The 25,639-nt window shown below is 53.7% G+C and overlaps 2 protein-coding genes across 2 annotated transcripts in view; one reads left to right on the top strand and one right to left on the bottom strand.

Annotated features, from left to right (window-relative positions):
- ZNF362 (zinc finger protein 362) overlaps positions 1 to 18,996 on the top strand; it is a 24,636-nt gene extending 5,640 nt beyond the window's left edge. The window contains exons 4-8 of the mRNA XM_077769444.1: positions 3,874 to 4,195; positions 4,945 to 5,169; positions 13,360 to 13,438; positions 13,538 to 13,696; positions 17,187 to 18,996. Coding sequence (XP_077625570.1) covers positions 3,874 to 4,195; positions 4,945 to 5,169; positions 13,360 to 13,438; positions 13,538 to 13,696; positions 17,187 to 17,303 — 902 coding nt within the window. The 3' untranslated portion in view covers positions 17,304 to 18,996. The remainder of the gene's footprint in view (positions 1 to 3,873; positions 4,196 to 4,944; positions 5,170 to 13,359; positions 13,439 to 13,537; positions 13,697 to 17,186) is intronic.
- A 3,675-nt stretch (positions 18,997 to 22,671) lies between these two features.
- The window catches only part of A3GALT2 (alpha 1,3-galactosyltransferase 2), a 19,395-nt gene continuing 16,427 nt past the window's right edge, over positions 22,672 to 25,639 (bottom strand). The window contains exons 2-5 of the mRNA XM_077769445.1: positions 24,364 to 24,447; positions 24,076 to 24,165; positions 23,656 to 23,793; positions 22,672 to 22,951 (exon numbers count right to left, since the gene is read on the bottom strand). Of these exons, the coding sequence (XP_077625571.1) occupies positions 22,672 to 22,951; positions 23,656 to 23,793; positions 24,076 to 24,165; positions 24,364 to 24,447 (592 nt within the window). The remainder of the gene's footprint in view (positions 22,952 to 23,655; positions 23,794 to 24,075; positions 24,166 to 24,363; positions 24,448 to 25,639) is intronic.

Below are 25,639 nucleotides of genomic sequence, written 5' to 3' on the forward strand. Positions count from 1 at the left end.
CCCCTGGGCCTGTCCTGCCAGGGAGGACACCCCCTCCCCCGCCGCCCCAGCCTTCCCCCACCCCACCCCTCGCGTGGCGTTGACAGATCGGGGGCGGTCAATGCCAGAGGACCTTGGGAATCTAGAGAAGATCCTTGGCCAGACTTGCTGTGGGTGAAGGAAGGGCCCACGTGCAGGGAAAGGTTGGCTGTTGACGAGGGAAGCGGAGCAGCAGGAGGGAATAGCATGTGCAAAGCGGCTGTGTGTGTAGAAAACAAGAGTTAGATGGTGTGTCGGGGCAGAAGGGCCAAACGCTGATGATGGTGGTGACTGCACTGATAACATGGCAGCCGACTCCAGCTGAGCACGTGTGTGCCCAGCAGCGTTCATTTCTTGGTCCCAGCCGTCCTGTGAGGGGGGTACTGCTAGTACGAGGTTGAACGGCTGGCCGCTTGTGACTTGTAACACAGCCTTTCGTGTTCACCCTAACGTCTCCGTGTAACAGAAGAGGAAAGGGAGCCAGAGTTGCACAGTCAGTAGGAGGCAGAGGCAGGCAGTGTTGCTCCAGAGCCCATGTGGGTTCTAGAGTCGTTTGCTCTAGCTGGTCCTGCCGGCACTGGGGAGGAAGCCGGCCAGATGTCCAGGGCCCTGTGGGCCGCCGCCCCTGCAATCTGGACTTCACCTTTGGGCAGCGGGGAGCCATGGAAGATTTCTAAGTAGGGGAGGGAGATGCTCAGATTTGAGTTGGAAAGCTGGGTCTGGCTGCGAGGTAGGGACTGGCTTGGTGAGAGGGAAGGAGGCAGGGAGATCTGTAAGAGAGGCGGGTGGCCTGGACCAGGCAGTGACAGTGGGGACGGAGAGAAGGGACAGACCTGAGACAATGTTGAGGGAAACAGACAGGACTCGATGCTACACTGGACAGAGGGGTGAGGAACAGGAAGAAGTGAGACAGCTGCCGGGGAGGTGGGATCACGGGAGGGGNAGCCGCCTCTCTCCTCACTCCCCCCTCCTCTCAGACGCCCAGGAATTATGGGGCCCACTGAGCCCCCCTCCCCGAGGCCCCAGTGACACTCTGCGCATTCCCCCCTTAATATGATTTTATTAAATTTATTTTTCTCATTATAAAAGTAATATTAAAAAAGTAATATAAGCATATTAAAAGAAATCTGGAAAAAAGAAAAACTAAGGGAAAGAACCCACTCATAATCCCCAGCTCCTAACGCAGCTGCTCAGAGAGCCCTTTGGTTCATTTCCTTCCTTTTCCATCTTTTTTGTTTATTTTTTAATATGCGTGTGTGTTTTGCTGAGCTTGTAGTAGGGCTGTCCCCATGACTTTACTTGCTTTTCCTACTCACCGTTCTATTGTAAGCGTGTTTAATGCTTTTTTAAATTATAAAGGTAATGCATCGTCCTTATAGAAAATTGAGAAGTCACAGACTACCTGAAAGGAGAAAAAAATTAGTCCTAGTCTTACTACTGTTAGCATTTTCCTATGTTTTCTCTATAATTTATTTTGTTTTATCCTTTAATCACAGATATAAAAAATGGATGAATTCACCAGGTAAAAAATTCAAATAATATAGAAGCAGCTAGACAAAGTATGGAAATGTCCCTTTACCCGAAAATTACTCTTCCTCCCTAGAGTGAGCCGTCATTTACGCACACATTTAGTTGGATGTGTCTTCTCAGATCTCTATCCGTACACGTATACACACATATGTATTGTCTGTTACATACATATGAGGTTTAGGTATGTGTTTTTGTAAACAGCTGGGGTCATACTGTCCGTGATCTGCCTTTTCACCTGACAACAGTACATTTGGGCATTCTCTCTCTATCACTGCACAGCGTCTTTCTTGTTTCTGTGGCTGCCCAGTCCTTCATAGTGAGGGTGGACCGCACCTCGTTACACAGCCCCGCCCCCACCCCCCCCCGGCTGAGGACAAACGGGTTGTGTCCAGTTTTGTCTGAGCAGAATTTTATATGGAAGGTCTGTGTACACAGATATTGGTGCATTGGTGCTCTTGGGCAAATACTTCTTTGTGGGCAATTTCTAGAAGTCATACTGCTTGGTCAGAGTCGTGTACGTTAGGGGCGGCTGGGTGGCTCAGGCAGTTAAGTGTCCGACTTCGGCTCAGGTCATGATTCTCAGGGTTCGTGAGTTCAAGCCCCGTGTTGGGCTCTGTGCTGACTGCTCCCCCACGCACATTCTTTCTCTCCGTCTCTCAAAAATGAATAAACATTAAAAAAATTTTTTTGAAAAGTTGTGTACATTTGACATATTAATGGCTTGTGCTAAACAGCCCTCCACCAAGAGTGACAGATGTATAGTCCCACTGCCAGTGGGATACATAAGCCCATGTCCATCCCTGGAGCTTACCTTTTTCAATGCATAATATTTTGGTTTCTTTTTTATTTTTTAAATTCTTTGTTTTTTAAAAGTGTTTATTTTTGAGAGAGAGGAGCGAGTGTGCACAAGTCGGGGAGGGGCAGAGAGAGGGAGACAGAATCTGAAGCAGGCTCTAGGCTCTGAGCTGTCAGCGTGGAGCCCAATGCGGGACTCAAACTCACAAATTGAGATCATGTCAGTTTGACATGAGCTGAAGTCAGACACTTAACTGAGCCACCCAGGCACTCCTGGTTTGTTTGTTTGTTTCTTTTTTTTTTCCAATGTTTTATTTATTTCTGAGAAAGAGAGAGAATGAGAGAGACAGCGTGAGCAGGGGAGGGTCAGAGAGAGAGGGAGATACAGAATCTGAAACAGGCTCCAGGCTCTGAGCTAGCTGTCCGCACAGACCCCGACGCGGGGCTCGAACCCACGAACCGTGAGATCATGACCTGAGCCGAAGTCGGACGCTTAACCGACTGAGCCACCCAGGCGCCCCTTTTTTCTTTTTAAAAGAAGCATTGGTTTAGTCATGTGATAGATGCCATTTTCATCTTTTGTCTGTTTAACCAGATACTGTAATGTTTCTAGTCCTTTTTTTTATAAAAATGTTTGTTTATTTTTGAGAGAGAGAGAGAGGGCAAGCAGAAGAGGGGCAGAGCGAGAGGGAGACACAATCCCAAGCAGGCTCCAGGCTCTGAGCTGTCAGCACGGAGCCTGATGGTGGAGCTCGAACTCACAAACCTTGAGATCATGACTGAAGTAGGATGCTCAACCAACTGAGCCACCCAGGCGTCCCTCTAGTCCCCTCCTTTTTAAAAGGATAACTTTTATTACAAAAGTTTATTTTATTTTTTTCCTTTTCCCTTTTTTTTAAAGGTTTTTTTTTTTTAAGTAATCTCTCCACCCAACGTGGGGCTCGAACCCACAACCCCAAGGTCAAGAGTTGCACGCTTCTCCAACTAAGCCAGCCACACGCCCCTATAATACAGAAGTTTTTTTTAAAAGTTTATTGTCAAAGATTCAAAGTACAGTTAAGTAAAAAAAAATTTTTTTTAATTACTCCTAATTGCATTATCCACATCACTTTTGGTACATTTCTTTCTCCTCCTTACTTTTTCTGTGCAGACATGTGCCGTTTTGTTGTTTGTTTTTGGTGTGTGCTTTGTTTTTACAAACATAGCCTCCTTTTAAACGGGCGCTAATGTTCAGTAGAGAAAACTGATCACAATTTATTGACCCCTTCCCTAATGTTGCACACTTCAGTTCCTGTAGCTTTTTGCTGTCGCACTTAACGCAGTAATGGACATCTTTGCGCTTGTTTTTTTTCTGTGGTTTGAAGTATTTCCAAAGTGCCTCTGTTACCAACCCTGTTTAGTCCTTAGGTGTCTTAGGCATCTCACACACACACAGGCTCTCATTTAGTTACCCCCCTCGGGTGATTTACAAAAGGAAGGGGGAGGCTTGGAAAGGCCTCTGCAGCTGCCCCCACCCCATGTCTTCCACAGGTCTGGGGCTCTCCTCCCGGACCCCGGCTGTGAGCACGTCCGAGTCGAGTGCAGGCACGGGTACCAGCACCCCGTCCACGCCCACCACCAGCAGCCAGAGCCGCCTCATCGCCTCGTCCCCCACCCTCATCTCAGGGATCACCAGCCCCCCCCTCCTGGACTCCATCAAGACAATCCAGGGCCATGGCCTGCTTGGCCCCCCCAAGTCCGAGCGCGGCCGCAAAAAGATCAAGGCGGAGAACCCAGGGGGGCCGCCCGTCCTCGTAGTCCCCTACCCCATCCTGGCCTCGGGCGAGACTGCCAAGGAGGGCAAGACGTACAGGTGGGGGTCTCGGCAGGAGGGGGTCCCCGTGGGCATGGGGCAGAGGCTCACCCCAAGGGCTGCCCTAGGAGCCCAGCAGCCGGGGCTGGAAAGAGGGACTGCAGAGGCTGAGGGTGGGGGCCCGGTCCGGAGGAGCGGGGTCTCCCGGTGCACCCCACCCGCAGCCCATTCACGGGCAGGTTGGGGGTGTCCTCCCAGGCATCTGTGGGGCTGCCGGGGGCCGACCTGGAGGCCAGTTCCCCCTCCCTTCAGGCCGTGCAAAGCCCTCAAGTTGGGGAGCACTCAGAAAATGCCAATCCCAGGACCGCACCTCCAGAAATCCTCATTTAATTTGTTAGCGGGGGGACATGCAGAGGCCCAGTCACCCCTCTTGAAAGCTCCCGGGATGATTCTGGTGTGCAGCCGGGAGGAGAACTTCTGGTCCCAGTGTTAGGGGACGCGGCCCCGGGCACACCTTCCCGGGCCAGCCAGGCCTCTCTTCCCTGGGAAATGTCAACAGCTTCCCCCGCTGCCGGGCACGGGCCCCAGGTGGGAGAGCCTTTGCCTCCAGGTTGGAGGGTGTCCAGGCTGGGAGCCTGCCCCCATCTCTCCCAGGCGGGCCTGTGCCCATTGGGCCCCTCACAAGAGAGCACTGTGCCAGGTGCAAGGTCTGGGTGCTGTGGAAGGTGCGCTGAGCTTACAGGCAGAGGGCGAAGGCTGGGGGGGGAGGGGGGGCCTTCCCAGGTGTGAACGTGCCTCTTCCCCCACAGGTGTAAGGTGTGCCCGCTGACCTTTTTCACCAAGTCTGAGATGCAAATTCACTCCAAGTCCCACACCGAGGCCAAGCCCCACAAGTGCCCGCACTGCTCCAAGTCCTTTGCCAACGCCTCCTACCTGGCCCAGCACCTGCGCATCCACCTGGGCGTCAAGCCCTACCACTGCTCCTACTGTGATAAGTCCTTCCGACAGCTCTCTCACCTCCAGCAGCACACCAGGTGAGTGGCCTGCTTGGTGCTGCCCCCTCCCCAACCCCCCCGCAGCCGTTTCCAGCTCCTCACCTGGCACAGGTGCGTGGACCTGGTGCAGGAGGGGGCAAGGACCTCTAGGTGCCCACTGCCCTGAGGGTCAAGACCAAACTCCTTTACTTGGCATTTGAGGCCTTTGATGATATGACCTTTGTGGACCTCACTGGCTTCTGCTGTCAGTACTGTGCCGCCATTCCCACTGTGTCTCATCTGCCGTGTCCTTTACCTGAAACACCCTCCCCCATCTTTATCCTGTTTCTCTGGCCTCTCCTAGCCATCTCTCAGTCCAGCCTCCCCCTGCCCCCCTGGGAAGTCCTCCTGGGGCCCCACAGGCCCTGCACATCCCCATCAGAGTCGCGGTAGGCTGTCCCGTCCTTGCCGGCTTCTTTGCCCAGCACCCCAAATATATCGATGGCTCTTGAAGGCAAGGGCTGGGTCCCCTCCATCCCCATGTTCCCAGTGTCTGGCGCGTAATAAGTAAGCATCTGGGCATTTGTTGAATATTTGTGGGAAAAATAGAACTGTCTTTTATAGTAATGTGATTCATCCATTTAACAAACATTTGCAGAGCCTCTACTCTAAGACAGGCATGGTTCTTGGTCCTGGGAGCGCAGCTGTGAACAGAACAGACAAAACTCCCTGTCCTCATAGGCATATGGTCTAGTCGAGCACGTGAAGGAGAGATTCAGAAATATAAATGCTTTCAGGAAAGACAGGTTTTCGCAGGGAAGTACAGACATCAGAAAGACGGACTATCCGCTTGCCAAATAAAAACACCACGGGTGTTGAGAGAAACAAACCAAAGGTTACCAAGATTGCGGTTCATGTCTTCAGAGAAGAAACACAGAGGCTCTCTCCCCTGGGGATGGTGTCCGTGAGCATCGCTGGGTGTTGGCCACTGTCAGCTTTGTAAAAGTCAAGGGGAAGGTTTGTGCGTGAAGCATGTAACTGGCAGGAAGTGCTCAAGTTTTCTCTCTTTTGAGGACTGATCCTAGACAGGGAGACCCTCGTTTTTATTTTTAGGGTTTCTTAAAATTGTTGTTCTTGTTGTGATTTCTTCCTATGCATCCATTGCCTTTGTGGTCTTTATCGTAGGGCGCAGAGTGCTTTGTCTGTTTCTTGGACTCGGAGGCGTAATGTGTAGGTTTAATAGTGAGGATCAAATGGCACGGTGCCACAGGACAGGGCATCGGTGGTTTCTCCTGGTCCTGCGCCTCCTGAGGCATAAGGACCTAACCACACAGCTTTTTTTCCGCAAGTTTCTGGAGCTTTTTGTCATTGCTTTGGTTTTTTTTTTTTTTTTTTTTTTAAGTTTGGCCACTTTTCTGGACACAGGCGTGTGTGACGAGGTGCTGACGAAGAAACAAAGTCCTGCTGGTTGTATGGCTATTAAAATCCGAGCGTGCAATACTAAGGTTTGAGAGTTCACTTCTGTCAGGAGACCGCGCAAAATCCCTGGGTCCTCCTTTTAATCTGTGTGTGTCAATACGACGTTATCTAAGATCAGAAACCTAGCACCATCCAGCTCACCTATCTGGCTGTGCCTGTACAGCCTGTGACGGGGAGGGAACCTTCTATTTGGAGACCCCCCCCACCGCCCCCGCCCCGTGTGTTGCTGTTTCAGGCTGGCGGGAGTAACTTCATCTATGACCTTGAAGGCTGGGGCACCACAAGCCAGGGCACAGAGCTGGTGCCGTTTCCTGGAGACTGAGGGAGGCCACACTCCCACATGTGAAGGACAGTCCTTGTGTTTTACTATCAGGCTTGTCATGTCTAATTAACTGAAGTCTGTCTTTAAATGTGACACTTCTGGCATGGTCATGGTTACAAATTTGATTTACCCAGTTATCCCCTGTTGGGAAGGAGGACAGATTCTTACTGACCCTACTTACCAAGCTAATGGTCATGAAGAGCACATGGTCCCAAATTGTCAGCAGTTGGTCTGAGTAGTTTTGTAGGTGGGGCCGGTCATACACTGTTTTCAATAGGACTATTGATTTTTAAATTTCCTCGAATTCATGAGTGTGTCTCTGTGTTCCATTTTTACACTTTCCCTCCTCCCCTGGAATTCTGAAGGGTTGGTTGGAACAGGAACCATTTAAGGAATATTTTATCTCTTGCTCAAAGAGAGCTTCCTAAATTGAGGGTTAGAGGTAGATCAAAGAGGAAACAGGTTTTCTCATATGCCCTTTAGAAAATAGAAATTAACCCCAGTTGGGGTGCCTGGGTGGCTCAGTCGGCTAAACCTCTGACTTTGGCTCAGGTCATGATCTCATGGTTTGTGGGTTTGAGCCCCATGTTGGGCTCTGTGCTGACAGCTAGCTCAGAGCCTGGAACCTGCTTCGGATTCTGTGTCTCCCTCTCTTTCTGCCCCTCCCCTGCCCACTCTGCCTCTCTCTCTCTCAGGAAAAAAAAAAAAAAAAAACATTAAAAAATTAAAAAAAAAAGAAATTAACCCCAATTAACTCACTTTCATTCAGTCCAAAGTCATACCTTTTCTGCTGACCTTGGGTGGTGAGTCTGCTTTGCCAAGTTGTCTGCTTCTGGAGGGAAGACTCTTGGATCCTGGCTTGGCCTCAGGCAGTGTCTGCTCGAGGTGATGGTGTCTGTTGGGAGCTGTACCCATTCATCTGTTCCTGGAGCAGGAGGAGCCCAGTGCATGTGCTCTAGTCCTTTCCTGAGCCCATAATCCCTTGATGTCTTCTTTCGAAGACTTGACTTCAGACCCGAAGCAGAGGTCTTCAGGCACGAGTGATAGGGTCCTCAGATCTGTTGCTAAGACCAAATGACCTGGTCCTTTTATTTTTAAACAGTCAACAATGTCAGAATGGAGGAGACACTCTTAATATCTTTTATTAAGATACATTGCATGATCAATACTTAAGATGAAGAACAGATTTTAGACAGCAAGGGCATTGAACCATCTTCAGACTCTTAATTTATCTCATAAGACATGTGTTATAACTGTCACTAATTGGTAAGTGTAGTTAGTTAAATGTAGAACAAAATCTTTTTTTTTTTTTTAATTCAAGTTGTTACCATACAGTGTCATATTGTTTTCAGGATTAGAAGCTAGTGATTCATCACTTACGTATAACACCCGGTGCTCATAAGGACGTGTCGTTTTGATTTTTATTGTACATGAAAATAACTTATGTTTTTTGGTCTCCATTTTATCTTTTTTTTTTTTTTAAATATTTTTTTTTATTTATTTCTAGGAGAGANCCCCAATTTTGGTCTCCATTTTAAAAAGTGCCCAAATGTGGGAGGCTCCTGGGTGGCTCAGTCAGTTAAGCATCCAACTTCAGCTGAGGTCATGATCTCACGGTTCGTGAGTTCGAGCCCTGGGTCAGGCTCTGAGCTGTTAGCACAGATTCTGACTGCTTCAGATTCTGTCTCCCTCTCTCTCGGCCCCTCCACTCATGCTTTTTGTCTCTCTCTCTCAAAAATAAGCATTAAAAAAAGAAACACAGTAGCAAGTAGTGATGATTAGGAGAACTCCTAGTTTTTTAGACCTAACCCTTTGTTTTAAAATAGTCATCAAGACCCATGACCAAAAAAGCAACAAAAATTTCACAGGCCTTTGAAGGAGGGGATTTTGCTGATGTTCCTTATCCTGGGATTGCTCTCCATTCCCGAGGACGCACATTTTTTTTTCCTCTTGAGTGATTTGAGTGCATAATGGTGGGAAACCAAACAAGCAATAGAAGAGGCTCCTATTAACATTGGAGACAAATTATTAGTCATTAGACAGTGGCACATATAATTAAACCCAGTGACAAAGAGGTGGGTGTCCCAAAGCCCACAGGTCTCAGGATCTGTTAAACAAACAAACAAAAAGCCAAACATGAAGAAGCAACCAGATTCCAGGTTCCTTGTTTTTTCCCATTCCACGGAGACTCTTTCCTGCTTTTTGCCCCTCTGTGGAAAGCCAGACAATCAGGGCCACATAATCAAATCCATCTTCCAAGGGTGACTGCCAATAATGAGGGGAATAAAAGAAGGTCATGTCCAAGGCCGAGCCAGCGCTGGTTACGTAATAGAAATGGAGTTAGAAACAGGTTGAGCAAGCTGACTCTGGTGTGGAGAAAGATGTGCCTGGGAGCATTCTGGGGGGTAAGGTAGGTTAGATGTGCCAGAGCACTTTGGGGGGCCCCCTTCTGTGAAAGGAAGACACGACAACTAAAGAAAAGCAGGTAGCCGGGGCAGGGTGTGCCGGAAGTCCAGAGCTCGGGGGTGGCCCCGTAAATAAGTACCATGTGGATATCCAAAGGAAGTCAGCAGAACTTTGTCGTGAGTCTGATCAGCGTAGAAAAACAGCATCCGTGACACCGGCGACCGCAGCTAGCACGGGTGCAAGATCCCGTGCCTGCAGCCTCACGAGGCGGAAGTCGGGGATCGCGCTGTTTTGTGAGCGGGTCGGTGAGGGATGGGAAGAGTCTCGAGCACCCGGATCTGTTTGTTTATTCAGGCTGCATTTGTTTTCCCTGGCCACGTGATGTTGTGTACGTGTGGACCGATGCTGGTGGCAGGGGTAGGGATCATTCCGTTTCCCTCAAGTCTGATGATTGCGACGGTAATCGGATCCTACCGACAAGTAGTCGGTGTCCAGGATGCCTGGGCCCCGAGGCAGGTGTTTCCGTACAAAGTCCTCCTGCAGGGTGATTGTGTGTTTCTAGAGAAGAGATAGCGACTCTGACAACTGCCGCGGAGAGGGAGTCCTCTCACGGAAGGTTAACTTCTGCTGAACCCACTGTTGTGCTCGCTCCAAAGCATGGAGCTGGCCGAAGTCGTTCTGCATACTGGGCCGTTTATCACCTGGGAAATAAAAGAAGGAACTGATGAATTGCCCATACTTTTGATTAAACATTGAGTACATTCTCCTTGTTGGTTTTTATAAATGGTTTATCTTAAAGAGAGGCCATCTCGTGAGCACCCTTTGAATAAGTCACTGAATCCTTACAGTCATTACAGTCCGTATTGTTATCCTCGTTTTCGGGCAGAGGAAGCTGGGCTCCGGGAGGCAAAGTTACTTGCCCAAGGTCACTCTGCTACGAGGCAGAAGTGAGATCCGAGCCCAGATCCCCTGGGAAGGAGGAAGGGGCTGTGGAAGAAGCGCCGAATGGGGAGGTGCCGGGCACCTTGGGGCAAGTCTTTGGGGCCCCGGGGTGGGGGCCTGGGGTGGTCCGGGGGCACTGATCTCAGCTTGGCTCCCCTGTGTTGCCTGGGTCCGTGGGGAGCATGTGTGGGGAGCGGGCTGGGTGCTCCCCTCCTGAGGAGATGTCCTGCAAGGACAGGACTCCGAGGCTGGAACTGAGGGGTGGGGGGAAGGCTTCCTGGGGGAGTGCGTCCGCACGTGCATCGAGGGAAACTCGCATCGAGGGAAACTCGGGAAGACTCCCTGCTGGGGAGAGCAGTGGTGGAGGGGGAGGCTATAGAAACAAGGCCTTAAGTGCTGGGCCATGGGGTTTGGACTCTGTCCTGGAAAACGGGGAGACAGTGGAGGTCGCCAGGCAGGGCCATGACAAGGTCAGATCCCTGCGGCTGGGAGGCCAGGGAGGAGGCCAGGCAGCTATGGGACTGGGAGGTCATAGGGGCTGTCCCACCCCAGAGGGTGTGGCTGGGGCCCCGAGGAAGGACCTGCGGAGGGTGCTTGGGCAGTCAGTCAACAAATACTTGCGTCCTACCCCTGGGATGGGTGTCGTTGGCTATATTGGGCATGTTACTGTTGGCAGTGACCTCAGGGAGAGAGAACTCACTTTCCTTGATTCGCTTCACGACTGTGTACTGGGCCCTCTTGTCTGAGCCCTGGGGTGATGCCGGTGCACAAGACCAGGGGGGAGCTTGCCCTCGGGCGGCAGCCCAGGAAACAGTGACTAGGGGTGACAAAATAAGTACCTCTTGGGGCTTGGGCTGCAGGGACCAGGCCTGGTGTGGCGGCTCAGGAAAGGCCGCCCAGCTGGGGGCTTTTATGCTGGGAACGGGAGTGTGGGTTTTCACCGGGTGTTAACTGGGGAAGAGTGTGCCCGGAAGGGGGGGCAGCCTGCGTAAGGAAGGAGCTTGGAGTCCAGTGGAGGCAGGGCGAGGCCGGTGGGGCCTGAGGCTGGGGACAGGGGAGAGGAGCGGTGGGAGGCAAGGACTCTGGGGTGAGTATTGGAGGGGTTGAGACAAAAATCAGTGCGTGCCCTGGGGTCCCTTAGTCCCTTCTGCCACTGGACCCCAGCTGAATGAATCCCCCAGCCCTGGAGGGAATGAGGAAGGGATGAAACAGAGGGGTTGTGTCAGTCCAAATGGCCATTAGGGTCCCTCCGTTATAGGGACAGGGTGCCAGGGATGGGATGATGTCCCCAAACATGTGACACCCAGAAATGTGCAGGTAGAATGGGGTTCTCAAAATCGGCCCAACCCAGCTCCGCTTGGCAACTTTCTCTGCAGCCTGTGAGCTGGCCCTGGCCTTGCCTCCGAGCCTGGGCCCTGTGCTTGCCCTCAGATCCCTGTCGCATAGAGGAGATGGCAGGTCGGGGTGGCTTCCCTGCTGAGGATGTAGCCAGGTCACAGGTGTGGTGGGCAGAATCGTCAGACAGGGTTGCCCAGTGGGAAATGGATCTTGGACCAGGATGTAGGATGCATAGGAGCAGGGAGATGAGGCCAGAGCACACAGTGAAGGGCCTTGAATGACACACTAAGGAATCTGGACTCTGTTCCTAGTGGCCAGCCAGTGTCTTCCTGATGGCGGGGAGTGTTGTTTCTTCAGGCCTGTCCAGCATGGGGCCTGCTGGGACAGGGACCTTTGTTTGAGGAGTTTGTAGACGGGCAGAGCAAGCCCCCTCGGTGAGGTGGCCTGGGGCATTAGGGACACCGTGTGGCCAGGGTTGGGTTCTCCCTTGCCTTGATGCTTGTTGGCAAATTAGGCAGCAGGGTTCAGGACAGCCAGCATTTCGCTGCCCACCTACTTGGCAGAGAGGATTTGGCAGAACAGGTGACTGAAGACGAGCTCAGGCTGATAGTGGAAGGCGTACACAGAAGACGCGGCTCTGGGCATCTGTGCACCTCCTCTGGGCCCACCTCCATCCTCACCTGGGCCCACCTGGGCCGTCAGGCACGAGCAGCACCATTGACTTGCCCAGAAAATACAGCCGTCCATCTTCGAGTCCTCACTCCGGAGTCACCTGCTCAGGGAGGCCCACCCTGACCGCCATGTTTAAAATGGCATCTTCCCCCACCCCCCGGCATTGATGCTCCCCCCACCTTATACTCTGTCTTCTCACAGCACTTATTACCTTCTATGTGGGGTTTACTTACTTATTTCGTGTTTGTTGTTTGCTCCCCTGAGGCAGTGGTTTTTGTCTGTTTTGTTCATTCCAAGTACCGGGCATGGTCGTGCCTGGCCACGGCTGCCCAGTGTAATAAATGCTGAATGAGCGAATGACGCTAATACTGGCAAGTGTTTACTGAGTGCGGACTTTGTGCCAACACCTGGCCGAGTCGCTTAACACATATTATCTAATGCAATCGTCACAAAGTGAAGTGAGGTCATGTTTTTATACCCATGTTGCAGATGAGAAAACTGAGGCTCAGTGATTTTTTTCCCAAAGTCATCCTTCTAGTAGATGGTGCAGCCAGGATGAACCTGGGAGTGGGAGGGGACAGAGAGCTCCTCCTTGTCCTGCATTCTCTCCATAGCTGGGGTGACCGGGTGGCCATCCCAGACATGAATCTGATGTGGGGACAGGGCAGGAGACAGAAGTTGGGGGCCAATCAGAGACACTGCCTTCTGAGGAAAAGAGGGACAGGGACGTTCCTGGCAAAGCCGTGGATCTGTGTTCTTCCCAGTGGTGGTCTGTAGGGTTTTTAAGAAGAGAGGGGCAGAAAGCAGTCACCGCGGGCCCCTGACGCTGGAGGGCTGGGCTGGGTGTCTGAGGGGCCGCTGGCGGTGGGCTGGGTTCAGCAGGGACCTGCGGGGGACAGGAGGCCTCTGGCGGCAGCGAGAGGCCAGAGAAGGAAGAAGGGGGTGCTCTTGCCCGGGGCTCTCTGGGGAGCGTATGGAGTGGAACAGGGAGGCCTGGGAGCTGGACATACGGTGCAGGCCATCCAGGGGCTTGGGGGGCGGGAGAGGGCCTGCGCTATCTGTCAGGGACTCGACCTCACCGCCCCTTGCAGAATCCACACAGGCGACAGACCCTACAAGTGCCCACATCCTGGCTGCGAAAAGGCTTTCACTCAGCTCTCCAACCTCCAGGTGAGTGCACAGCTGCCTGCCCCCTGCAAGGGGAGCCCGAGCCGGGGTGGGGCTGGGGGAGCCGCGCCTGGCCCCTGACCCCTGCTGTGCCCCCCACAGTCTCACCAGCGCCAGCACAACAAGGACAAGCCCTACAAGTGTCCCAACTGCTACCGGGCCTACTCGGACTCCGCGTCCCTGCAGATCCACCTCTCGGCCCACGCCATCAAGCACGCCAAGGCCTACTGCTGCAGCATGTGCGGGCGGGCCTACACCTCGGTGAGTGCCTGGGGCCCTCGGGGGGCCTCTTCCTCTCCCGTGGCCTCCGCCGTCTTGGTTCTCCCCACTTTCCAGACAAGGAAACTGAGGCCCAGAGAGGGGAAGTGACTCCCCAGGATCACAATGAGTGGCAGAGCCAGGGCTCTGGCTCCCCAGCTCCGTCTCTGGCTGCCTTGGCCGAGCCCCCAGCTTCCTGGTGGCAGTGCTGGGGAGGGTCCAGCACCCTGCTCTCCAGAGCCAGAGAGGGGGAAGGGCCTTCCCTGCTGGGCAAGCTGCAACCCCCATCCTGGCCACGAGAGGGCACAGTGGCTCGGCCCAGATCCCCCTCATCTCAGGAAAGGCCAGAACAGTACCAGAAAGGTCATCTCCAGCCCCCTGTCCCTGGGTGGGAATTTCCCTAAGCAGGGGCCTTTCAGCACCCAGAAGAGGGAGACGGGGCAAGTCACCTGAGTGTGTGTGTCTTCAGCTAATCAGATATTCTGGTTAACTGACCCCCATGTAAATCCAGACAGGGATCACTGAGCCTCAATTTCCTCATCTGTAAAATGGACGAGGTAACAGTTCTCACCTCACAGGGCTGTTGGCCGGCAGAGCTAGTGCCTCGTAAACATCCGCTAACACTGTGATTTATTCACTCGGTGTTTACTGAACACTTGCGCCAGGCCCTTGGGAGTCAGGATGAACCAAACAGACAATTCTTTGCCCCCAGGGAGGTTGGCCTCTAGTGCTGGGGACAGATATTACACAAGTAACCACACAAATAAAAATGGAGTGACAAATTATGGTAATTGCTGTAAGCAGGGCTTCTCAACCTGGGTGCACTATAAACATTTGGGCAGGGAACCTTTGTGTTGGGGGCCTCTTAGGAGGTCAGATACATCCTTGGCCTCTGCGCCCTCGCCACCCCTCCCCAAGCCGTGTCAACACAGATTGCCTCCAGACGTTGGCAAATGTCCTGGGGCAGGGGTGAAGTCGCTTCTGACTAAGAAGCACTGATCTGGAGGAGACATAGGTTGATAAAGCAGCAGGGAGGGTGGAATGGATTTGGGAAAGGGACGTGGGTCTAGGTAGGTCGGGGGAGGAGGCAACATTTCAGTGAAGCCTGAAGGGTAAGGAGGGTGAGACCCTTTGAAGCAGGGGGGACACCCTGAGATGGAACAAGCGTGGTGCGTTCCAGGAACTGAAAGATTAGGTTACACGGGGCTGTGGAGCGTTGTTAGGGAGTTTGGATATTTGCCAGGTAGAGTGGGAAGCCACTGGGTGGAGGGGACTGTCCGGGAGGGTAGCTTTGAAAGGTCACTGACTAGAGGGGGCACATGTGGGGTGGTCACCAGTACAGCTGGTGTTGGCCTCAAGGTCTGGACACCCACCTCCTCACACCCGCTCCCAGGGGAGGGACCGCTGGTATTCATGGCTCAGGTTCTAGATGGAGTCTGTCTGAACTCAGGGGGCAAGGGGGTGTCCCCGCCCACCTGGCCTGTGGCCCCACCCTGAACTGGGCTTGACTGTTATGTTAAATTTATTTTTCTTTCTAATTAAAGAGTAGTTGGCATACTGCTTTTTTAAGTAGGCTCCGTGCCCAGTGTGGGGCTTGAACTCAGGACCCCGAGATCAAGAGTCACATGCTTTACTGACTGGGCTAGTCCCATCACCTGACATACCTTTTTTTTTTTTTATGTTTGTTTGTTTATTTTTGAGAGAGAAAGCACATGGGAGAGAGCACACATGCAAGCAAGTGGGGGAGGAGCCAAAAGGGAAAAAGATGTGGGGGTGGGGGAGAGAGAGAGAGAGAGAGAAAGAATCCTTAGCAGACTCCATGCTATCAGCACAGAGCCTGACTCGGGGCTCAGATTCATGAAGTGTGAGATCATGTCCTGAGCCGAGATCAAGAGTTGGATGTTTAACCACCCGAGCCACCCAGGCGCCCCAGTGACATACCTTTTTAAAAGAAAACGTTTTAATGGAGTGAATTTTAAACGACTTTAATAAGTAAAAGAAACATTTTAAAATAGTGAGCCCCCATGTTCCCATTAGCTCCCAGAACCATCAGCCAATCTTGCCTGTTTTTTGCCCCTATAATGTCCCTATAGACATTATGTTGTTTCAGCTGAAAATTTTCACTGTGCCTCTAAACCTCAGGACTCTTCTGAACATACCCATAGTATCTTTACGATCCCCGTAAGTCCTTGATATCATCAGATACCCAGTCAGCGTTCGCATTTTGTCTTCTAAAGGCCAGCATTTTATTTACTTCCAATTAAAAAAAATTTTTTTTAATGTTTATTTTGTGGGGGGAGCAGCCAGAGAGAGGGAGACACAGAATCCAAAGCAGGCTTCAGGCTCTGAGCTGTCAGCACAGAGCCCGACGTGGGGTTTGAACTCCTGAACCGTAAGATCATGACCTGAGCCGAAGTCGGATGCTTAACCGACTGAGCCACCCAGGTGTCCCTATGTACTTACAATTTGCTTTTGTGATCAAGATCCAAATGAGATCCCTACACTGCACCCTGTCAGTATATCTTTTAATTTATTGATCCTCACCCTGTGTCCCCGCCCCAACCTGGGTTGCGTTTTTCCTTGCAGTGTACTCACTGAAGAAGAGTTTCCTAGTTTGGATGCTGCTGAGTGCGCCCCTCTGGTGGTGGTTGGTGACCCGGTGCCACCACATTTGAGGGCTTCCTCTCCCTGATTGATTCTGAGCACGGCCATGTTTGAGACGGGGCCAATCCGTCCTATGGGGCGAGCGGGGGCTCCGCAGGTGCTCCACCTCCTCCCACCTGGGGGTGGGGGCCTCTGGGCCTGCAGGGAGCCCGTGGATCGCCTCACCCACCCAGTTGTGGGTGCCTCCGGTCAGACTCCGCAGAGCTGTGGGGGCAGCTGGGGGGCGAGCCGAGCATGCCCAGTACATGCTTCCCCAAGGCACCAGTCCTGTCTGGTCCGGCTTCTTCCCAAGGGAGGGTTGAGTGGGGGTGGGGCTGCGGCGGCTGGGGCTCCCTCCACCACCTGGAGCCCAGTGTAGAGACTCGGGGAGGAACAGTCCCCTCAACCCTTACTGCATGCTGGGAGCTCTGTCCCCCAGAGCGACCCTTTGAGGTGGCTCCTTCAAGAGGAGGAAGCAGGCTCGGACACACGGGATGACATGTCTGAGGTGGCAGAACCCAGCTGTGCTCGGTCCCCCTAGCAGGCCCTCAGGAAGTCCAGGTGGGCACTTCCGAGGGCCGAGCCTGGTGCGTGCCAGCTCTGCAGCCAGCACGCAGTGGGCTCCCAGCCTGGTAGAAGGGCCAGCACCCACCCACGGCGGCAGTGCAGCGGCATCACCAGAACCAGTGCCCACTGCCCATCTGATGCCCTGGAGCCGGGGCTGTGCCCCGCCCGCGGGCCCGCCTGCCACAGAGCCGCCCTCCAGTGGCCGCTAGTGGGAACTGCAGCCTCCCCTGCATCTCTCGCCCAGTGTTCGGTTCTATGTTCTGAATCTCACCCCTGCCCGCAGGAGACCTACCTGATGAAGCACATGTCCAAACACACGGTGGTGGAGCACCTGGTGAGCCACCACTCGCCCCAGAGGACGGAGTCCCCCGGCATCCCGGTGCGAATTTCCCTCATCTGAGCCGACCCGAGGCGCCGCCCCACCCTGCCCACTGGCAGACACAGACCCAGGCAGCACCAGGCCCCAGCTTCCTCCAGGGGCCCTCCAGGAACAGCCGAGCTCTCTCATGACCTTCCTGACCTTCCAGAAAGCCTGGGCTGCAGAAGCCCTGCCCGGTCCAGCTCCGGGGGCGGCCAGGCCAACTGCAAGATTCTGGACTGTTTTGGTGGCATCCAAAGACGATCTCCGAGCACTTTGAACCTCTCTGTTGGGTTTCGTTTTGTTCCCCACCCTCCACTTGCTTCACTGTTTTTGTTTTTAAGTTTGTTTTGGAAATAACAAAAAAAGATATTTATTGGCGAAGAAGTTGGTGCTGCTAAGACCGAGAAATTAAAAGAATCGGACAGATGGACACAGAGAACCAGAGGGCAGCGTGGGACCTTCTCTTGCCACAGCCTCAGGTCTTGAGGGAAGGCTCAGGCCTGGGTTCCTGGACTGCAAAGGGGACCCCCCAGGTGGGAGGGGACAGGAAGCATCTGGAGTGAGCCACTCACCCCTAGGTGCTCAGCTCCAACCTCTCAAGCTATGCCCTGGGCATTACTGAGCAGAGGGATGCGGCAGCTCCCGGGGCTGCCCAGGCCTCAGGAGACCGAACAAGAGAGGGGCTGGGAGATCCACAGGACCAAAGGGTGCAGCGTTGGGCTGGGCTGGGCACGGGCCCAGGGAAATGGGGGTGAGGGTGGGCTGGGTAAGACCTGGCCCTCCGCTGCCCTGAAGACCACCCCAGTCTACCTCGGTGCTGGCCAGGAAACCTATTGGCTACCTCTCCCACCATCCCAGACTGTGGGCAGGGGGGTGGGAAGGGAGTAGGCCTGGGCTTAGGCCCTCCCCCCTCCAGAATTTCCTCCAGATGGGGCAGTGCCCAGGGAGGGGTTATTTGTCTTCCCTGTCATGGGGGGGGGGCGGGAATCCCCAGTCCAGGCCCTAGGCCCCTCAGCAGGGAAGGGATCCTCGGGGAAGAGGGTCCCAGGAGCAGACCCTGCCCCCAGCCCCCACAGACACACCCCAATCTGAAAGCCATGCGTGTCCATGTATATAGGAACTATGTACAGAGCCCGGAGAAGCCCCCCTTCATCCCCCGGGGGAAAAAAAAAAAAACTAGACAGAAACTCATCTATATATTCTGTATCTGGAGTTCCGTTTTGAATATTAACTGTGTTATTTTTATACACTTTTTAAGCCTTAACTCGCCATTGATTTACCAGTTAAACGTTTCCTGGGGTTTTTTTTCCCATGGGGTTCTCTGCCCCAACCCCCACCCCTTTGTTTGACTTGCGTCGTCTGATACTCAGTATTGTAGCTTTTTGTCCGCATGTTACTACCCTGTAAATACGCTGTTATACATACTGTTAACACCCCATTTGCTTTTTCTATGGGACCTCCAGGCCACCATATTTAGAACTAGTTACCTTATTAAAAAAGAGAAAACAGTCTGTTGGCTTCTCAGTCTGCATCTTGGTGGCAGGGAGGTGAGGGCAGGTGCCCCTCAATGCTTCAGGAAACAAGTTTGCATTATACTTAAGAAAAGGGGTGGGGAGCAAAATAAAAATCGAATGTGGGGGAAGACACTAAATGGGGCAAGAAACAAAGGCATCCCAAACCCTCTGCTCTTTGTATTTCTCTGTTGTGAAGAATAAACTGTACCTGCACCTGGGTGGCGGCGGTGTGTGGCGTGCTCTGTGCGAGGGCGGGGCTGGGGGGCACCTTTCCATTGCTCCTCTCCCCTCCCCCGCCCCCCAGACTTGGGGAAGAAGGGAAATGGCCCCTTACTGTGCGCTGGCCTCACGCCAGCTGCTGAGCGGAGTGCTGGATGTTTGTCACCCCATAGCCTCCTGTGAAGGAGGCATAAAACCAAAAGGTATTTTTCTTCTTTGCTGAGGATTATGCTGTAATTCAATGGCAGGAACGTAAATTTCACCCAGGTCTGTCTTATTCTGAACGAAGCCATTTGGGATGTATGGGGATCACTAGTGGGGTGCACAGCCCCTGCTCCCAGGTCAAGGGGGCAGCCACATCCCAGTACCTTGCCTATCTTTGGGGCGTCCATTGCAAGCACCCTGACTGGTAAGCAGTTCCAGCAATTGATGGAACCAAGAAGTCCCCTTCGCATCCACTTTCCCCATGAGGGTCAATGCTTTGATTGTGTAGGAGGGAAATGCAGGAATTAATCACCCCAAAGTGTATCAAGGCCAGTCCTCTGCTTGGCATCCTGAGAGAGAGAGAAGTGACTCCACCAAGAGTCACCATAGAGCTCATCTTCAGGAATTCGCTCAGCCCTCAGGCCCTGTGTGTCAAGACGCCGCTGCAAGTGTAGGAAGTCCAGTCCAAACAAGGATTTATTGGCTTATATAACAGGACAGTGCAGAAGTCAGGCCAGCCTCAGGGTTCCCCGGGGGTGGGGGTCTCCAGCTTCCCCCTTTTGCTTTGTTCTAAGATCTGGTTTCATCCTTAGGCTCCTGTGGAGTCAGCAGCTCCAGCCTCACAGGCTCCCCTCCCGGTTTCCTGCAGTCAAGCCTCTTGCTCTTCTAGAAGCCCCAGCAAATATCTGGGTCTTGCTGGTTGAGACTGGTGTAGGTCCCATTTCCGAACCAATCACCGTGACCAGAACGTCTGTACTTGATGGGCTTAGACCTAGAGCCCATGCCTCAAGCCTGGAGCATTGGGTGAAACCCTCTTCTGTAGTACATCTCCCCAGAAGGAAACCCGGCCTGTTAACATCAGGAGGGGTAAATGGATGTGGATTAGCCAGGAACACGTGTTGGGTAACCTCACAGGCCTCATGGCGTCCTCTGAGATTGACCTCCCATAGCCTGCGGTGCTGTGAAGGGGAGGGCTCTGGCAGCCATGTTTGTGTCACATGACACAATCCCAGCCACAACTGAGTGGCCAGCAGTGGACACCTGACTCAGCCGCTGGGGCCCTAGACCAGTGGTAGCAATGGTGGCAGTGGTATGCAGTGGCTGTCCTGGTTCATGAGAGTGGACTGTGCATACCTCTGGCCAACTCCATATTCAGTGAATGTGGTGTTGAATCAGCCGTGGTGGGATTTATACAACAGAAACCAGCAGAGGCTACAGATCCGGGTGTTCTTTCTCCTAGAAGAGCCAGTTGCTAAACATTTACCAGCACACCACTGTCTGACTCTCCAATCGGAGTTTCCAGTCCATGAATTTGGAACGGGTCCAGTTCTGGAGCCTGGAAGACCTCGTGGCCCAGGGGTTGGGATGTGTGTTGGGCCAGACACACGAGCAGGGCGGAGGCAGACAGAAGCAGAGATGGACAGAGAAGCCCTAGATAGAGCCTGTGTCAGACTCAGTTCCTGACTTTGGATCTCCATCTTCCCAGCAGATTTAATTTCCTGCTTGTTCTCACATCAGTGAATTTAAGTTGCCAGTGGCGTGACATTGGGCAAATTACTTAACCTCTCTGTGCCTGATTTTCTCATATGTAAAATGGAGGAAATAATAGCACCCAATTTATAGGGTGGATGTGAGGATTAAATGAATCAATAGATGTCCAATGCTTCTAACTTTGCTCAGTGCGTACTAAGTACCAGTAAATGTAATTATTGTTACTGTTATTTGACGTGGCCCTGATGGGCCTACATCCCTTATGGTCAGTGAACCCTGGCTAGACAGCTGCTGGTGTTTGGGAATTTCTGGGGGTGACATCTGTGTTGGCCTGGAGGGTGGGGCACCAGGGGCAGGTGAAGATTTTGCATGTAGATGCGACACTCTGAGGACAGGGGGGTGGGGGTGGGGGGCTGGCAGCTTTTCATCTGCTCACCGGAAGCCCTCGGGAGCCTCCACTATCTCTGAGGGCCTTGGCACGGGTGCTGAGGACAGTGCTGACTCACAGTGACACTGATGGAAGTGGCTACAGAAGGAGCTTATCCCCCCCTTATTATTCCTGCTTCTGCCCCAAGTCCCTCTAATGCCCCCACCCCCACCGTGGGCCTCTGGGTAAGACAAAGGAGGGAGACACTCCCAAGAAGTCATCTGGTCCACACTGCAGCTTCCCCGACTCTTCCCGGTCCTCAGGAAGGTCTCCACCCACAGTGTGAAGCTGTCCCCGCCCAGCACCTGGAAACCCCTGACCAAGCCATCATTTCCTCTCTAAGACAGGAAACGGCTGGTCTTTTTACAAAGCCCCTGCAACTCCATGAACTTGGTGGAGAAAGGGCAGGCAAGGAGGGGGAGAAGGCAAATTTCATTTTCTGCAGCAAGCATCACAACAATCCCCACGAGGGCACCCCCGCTTTACAAACATGAGAAAACCGGGACTCAGTTAAGGTGAGGAACTTGTCCAAAGTCACGCACAGAGTTAGAAGAGAAGCAGACCTTACTGGCTCTCTCATGGTCAGGGGTTGTGAAGGCAGGTGTGGGTGGCCCTCGGTGAATGCTGCAGGGTAAGGTAGAGGATGTTTTCCCACCAGAGGAAGGGATGCGCCTGCTCAGAGTCACCAAGCAATAGCCTGTTCTTAGGCACACCCGGCCTGTTCTTATCTCTAAACCAGTCCCAAAAGCCTTCTACATCTTGCTAATCCAGTTTGGGTGGGAGGCACTGGGGAGCTTCAAACTGTGCTTGGCGAGGGGAGAGATCTATTTCACATCACCAATAAGTGGAACCTGCTTGTACAAATGATCAGATTGTAAACACCATCAGGACTGATTTCCACCGGAATTGCTGTCCTTCCTGGGAACAGTGGGGCCTCTTAAAACTGCAACGTCTGTGAGAACATTACATGCAGGATTCCGGAGACCTGGAGTGAAATCCCACCCTCACAGGGCCTCAGTTTTCCCAACTGTCAGAGGACAGGTCAGGGGCTTCGGAGCTGCTACCTTCTCTGTCTCCTCGGCCCTGTAACCACATTTCCTGCGGGGCCTGATGATTTCACCTCCTGTTCAGAGTCCGTGTTTCTCCCCACTGGGGGATGAAAAATCTAGATAGCAGCCACAGGTGAGGAAACTTCTCTCCCAGCCTATGGGCCCCGCATCAAGGAAATGGCCTTTTGGGGACTTGTCCAGGAGAGGTGGCTACAAGGATACTTTTGGAATAATTTTATTATAATATTACTTGAATACGTACAAAGTGCTTAGGGGGGGTGGGGGAAGGGCCAAGCCAAGGACTCAAATGTCACCATGTTTCTTCTGTGACAGCAGCTTTCTCCTGTTCACCCAGAAGCTACTCTCTGGAGTGAGGGTCAGTCTTGGCTCTCCAGCTGCCGCCCAGACGGACTGACTGACGCACAGCCTCTCTGTGCCGTAGGCAGTTAGTTAGGCTCCCTTTTCGGGCTACAGTCTCCTTATCAAAAAGGGGGAGGGAGGGGCTAAAACCGCTCTGCCGGAGGAGGCATGGCCGAATCCGGTACGGTCAGAGGCGAAGGGCGGCTTGCGAGGCGCTGCCGGTCCTCGGAGCTTCGTCGGTCGCTGTTGAAAAGTGGGGGACAGGGACCTTCCCCTCCCGTAGAACAGCAAGCTCCCCAAAGGCCCGGGGCTCCTCCTCCCGCCGCTGCGATCCCACCGCCGGGCACGCGGCGCAGCGGGCAGGGCTGCTTCGGTCCCANCAGCCCCGGGCTCCGGGGCTCCACGACCCTCCAGTCGCAGCAGCTTTCAGGGCGGGCACGAGGGGTTGCAGATCGCTCGCCTTCGCAGCCCTGAGGGGCCCTGGGTTCCCTGCCTTGAACGTGGGCTCCTACTTGCTGCCCGCCTGGATCAGCAGGGACCGCGGCAGAGGCGCCGTGCTCTGCTGGCCCTTGGGCCCCTGGCGGCGTCAGCCTTCGCCTTGTTAGGGCTCTGAGCCTTTGAAGCTTAAAGTGTACGAAGTCCTAGACCCTTGATGCCGCAGCGACGCGAGGAAGCCCCGCTAGCCGCGCAGAAGGCATTGTGGAGACAGGTGCCCCACTGGTGTTCAGTAGACGGCCATCCCAGGGGAGGCCCAGACACGGGGGAGCCGCGGGGCGCCCTTCCTGCGGAGCCCTGTGGCAGCTCCTGCCCACGGAATCTGGAGCTGTAATAACAGCTGTTGTTTTCATCGCTGAACTTGTGGCAGTTCCTTACATACCTGGTCAGGACGGTCCCTGGGTAGGGGCCTGTGCTGGGTGGGCTCCATGGTGCTGGTGTCCAGCGAGGAGGGAAAGGAAAAGGGTGGTCCTGCCTGCTCCCCGGGAGTCTGGGACACGGGGTGCTGTCTTTGCCTCCCTCTTCACTTTGGGATCCCGTGGTCCCGAGAACCCGGTGCCCCACCCCTGTGTCACACGCACACCCCTTCCGTTCCCTGCCTGGACGGCACCGCTCCCCTCCCCGGGCCTTACCTGCCTACAGCAAAGACAGTCAGACCAATGGTGAGGTTCTGCTGTAGAGCCTCTTGCTGGGCCACAGCTGGGTCGAAGGTGCCATCCCAAAGAATGGGGGCCCCCCAGGAAGTACAGGTCGGGACTTCAGGCCGGGCCCTGGCCAGAACAGGGATGGAGAGAGAGGTCCATTCATCCACTCATTTGGTGCATGTTCACTGCCACCTCCCCAGTGCTGTGCCCTAGGGACCCGCAAATGGGTCCCACCCAGCCAGCCCCTGCCCCTAGAAGTCCCTAGCCTAGATCCAACAGAGGATTGGGAGATGTGTGACCTGATGGGGCCGCTGGGGGGCGTACCTGGCCCTGCCAGGGGGAGGGATGTGTGGAGGGCAGCGACGCAGAGGCAGAGCTCTCTAGGGTATGTAGGTGTTAGCTCCTTACCAGGGATGCAAGAGACCCGTGAAGTTGTCCCTCAGCAGGGCCATTCTGGCGGAAGGACAGACACCCATGGGGATGAGGACTTCCAGATGCCTGTGAGGTGGGGGCAGCAGTGAGGGGCATGCCAGCCAGTGCAGGGCCCTCTCTCTTTGCTCTTCATAAGGAAGGGGAGCCCCCAGGGACAAGTGCGCTGCCAAGATAGCAATTGCCCACCATCCCTCAAGGAGGCACTTAGAAGGAGCCCCGACCCTGCTGGTTCCCACGCTGAGGGCTGGGGGAAGGGGGTTGTACCTGACTACGGGGAGCCCATACAGGTACAGCCCTAAGAGGCCAAGTGCAAATAGGATCAGCCGCCAGAAGAGTCTCTTCCAGGTCCTGGGTGGTGGGGAGGGGCATTAGCAACTCGTTTACATACACACATAACACAAGAGAAATTATTTATGTAATTTTAATGTTTCCTGTTATTTATTTATTGTTGAACACAAATATATTCTACTCACATGGTACAGGTATTCAGAGGTACAAAAGAGTATATATAGTGCCAAGTTTTTCCTGGTGCCAGCCACCCAGTGGCTCTGCATGGAGGCCAGCCAGCACTACTGTTTTCTTGTGCCTCCTTCCAGAGGTGATGTGCGCATATACAGGCAAATATAAATACGGTAGCAAATCCTCCCTCCTCCCCTCCCCCCTGATCAATGGTAGCACAGTCGATTTGCTGTTCTGCATCTTGCATTTTCCACTGCCTCCACTGACCATTATTTTTGCGGCTATTCCCTCTGAATACTTGAAGTGCTTGCCCTCCCTCTTCCCCAGCTGCCCAATAGGCCATTAATTGGATAAAGCATCATTTACCTGACCAGGCCCCTTTTGATGAACACTTGGATACATAATCCTTTGCTTTTCCCAGCAGCGCGACGGGGCATGGCCTTGGGCAGGTTTGGGGCATGATAACATTAGAGGTTGGGGTGCTTAACCTGGGTAGGAGGTAGGAGGTATGACTGGGCTTGGACAGGAGAAGAGACTGGAAGGGGATGCAAGGAGTTTGTGGCTTGGTGACTGGGAGCTGAGAGCTGTCTGACACTTAGAGATGAGTTGAGGGCCTGCGTGGCGGGTGGGCTGTGGTCAGAGACCACGTGTCTACAGTGGCTCTGGCCACAGGGCTGGGTACGTGCAGCAGAGCCCAGCAGCCCCATTCCTGCTCGGAGGAGGTGGACTTTGGCATGTGTTTATGGTTAGGGGTCATCCAGGAAGGGATGAGATCCTTTGGGGGATCTCATCCAGTATCCCCCACCCCTCCTGTGTGCTGTGTCTCCGGAGAGGCTGGAACCACCTGGCGAGGAGTGTGGACACTGGGGCCAGATGCCAGGTTCAGATCCCAGTCCACCACTATAAGCTAGCTCGCAGAGGGGCCTGGTGGTGGTGCGTGTGCCTGTATCCACCCGTGCACCTTCTCAGCTCATGGTACCTCCTTCTGTTCAGTTGGCTGAGCCAGAAACCTGGCTGCACCCCAGCCCCCGTTCCTCACCCCCCATCTGCTGTCAGTCCCCAGAGTAGGTTGACTTTGGCT

This window comes from Crocuta crocuta, unplaced genomic scaffold (genome assembly GCF_008692635.1).
Source record: "Crocuta crocuta isolate KB4526 unplaced genomic scaffold, BGI_CrCroc_1.0 scaffold351, whole genome shotgun sequence".
Classification (NCBI taxonomy): Eukaryota; Metazoa; Chordata; class Mammalia; order Carnivora; family Hyaenidae; genus Crocuta; species Crocuta crocuta.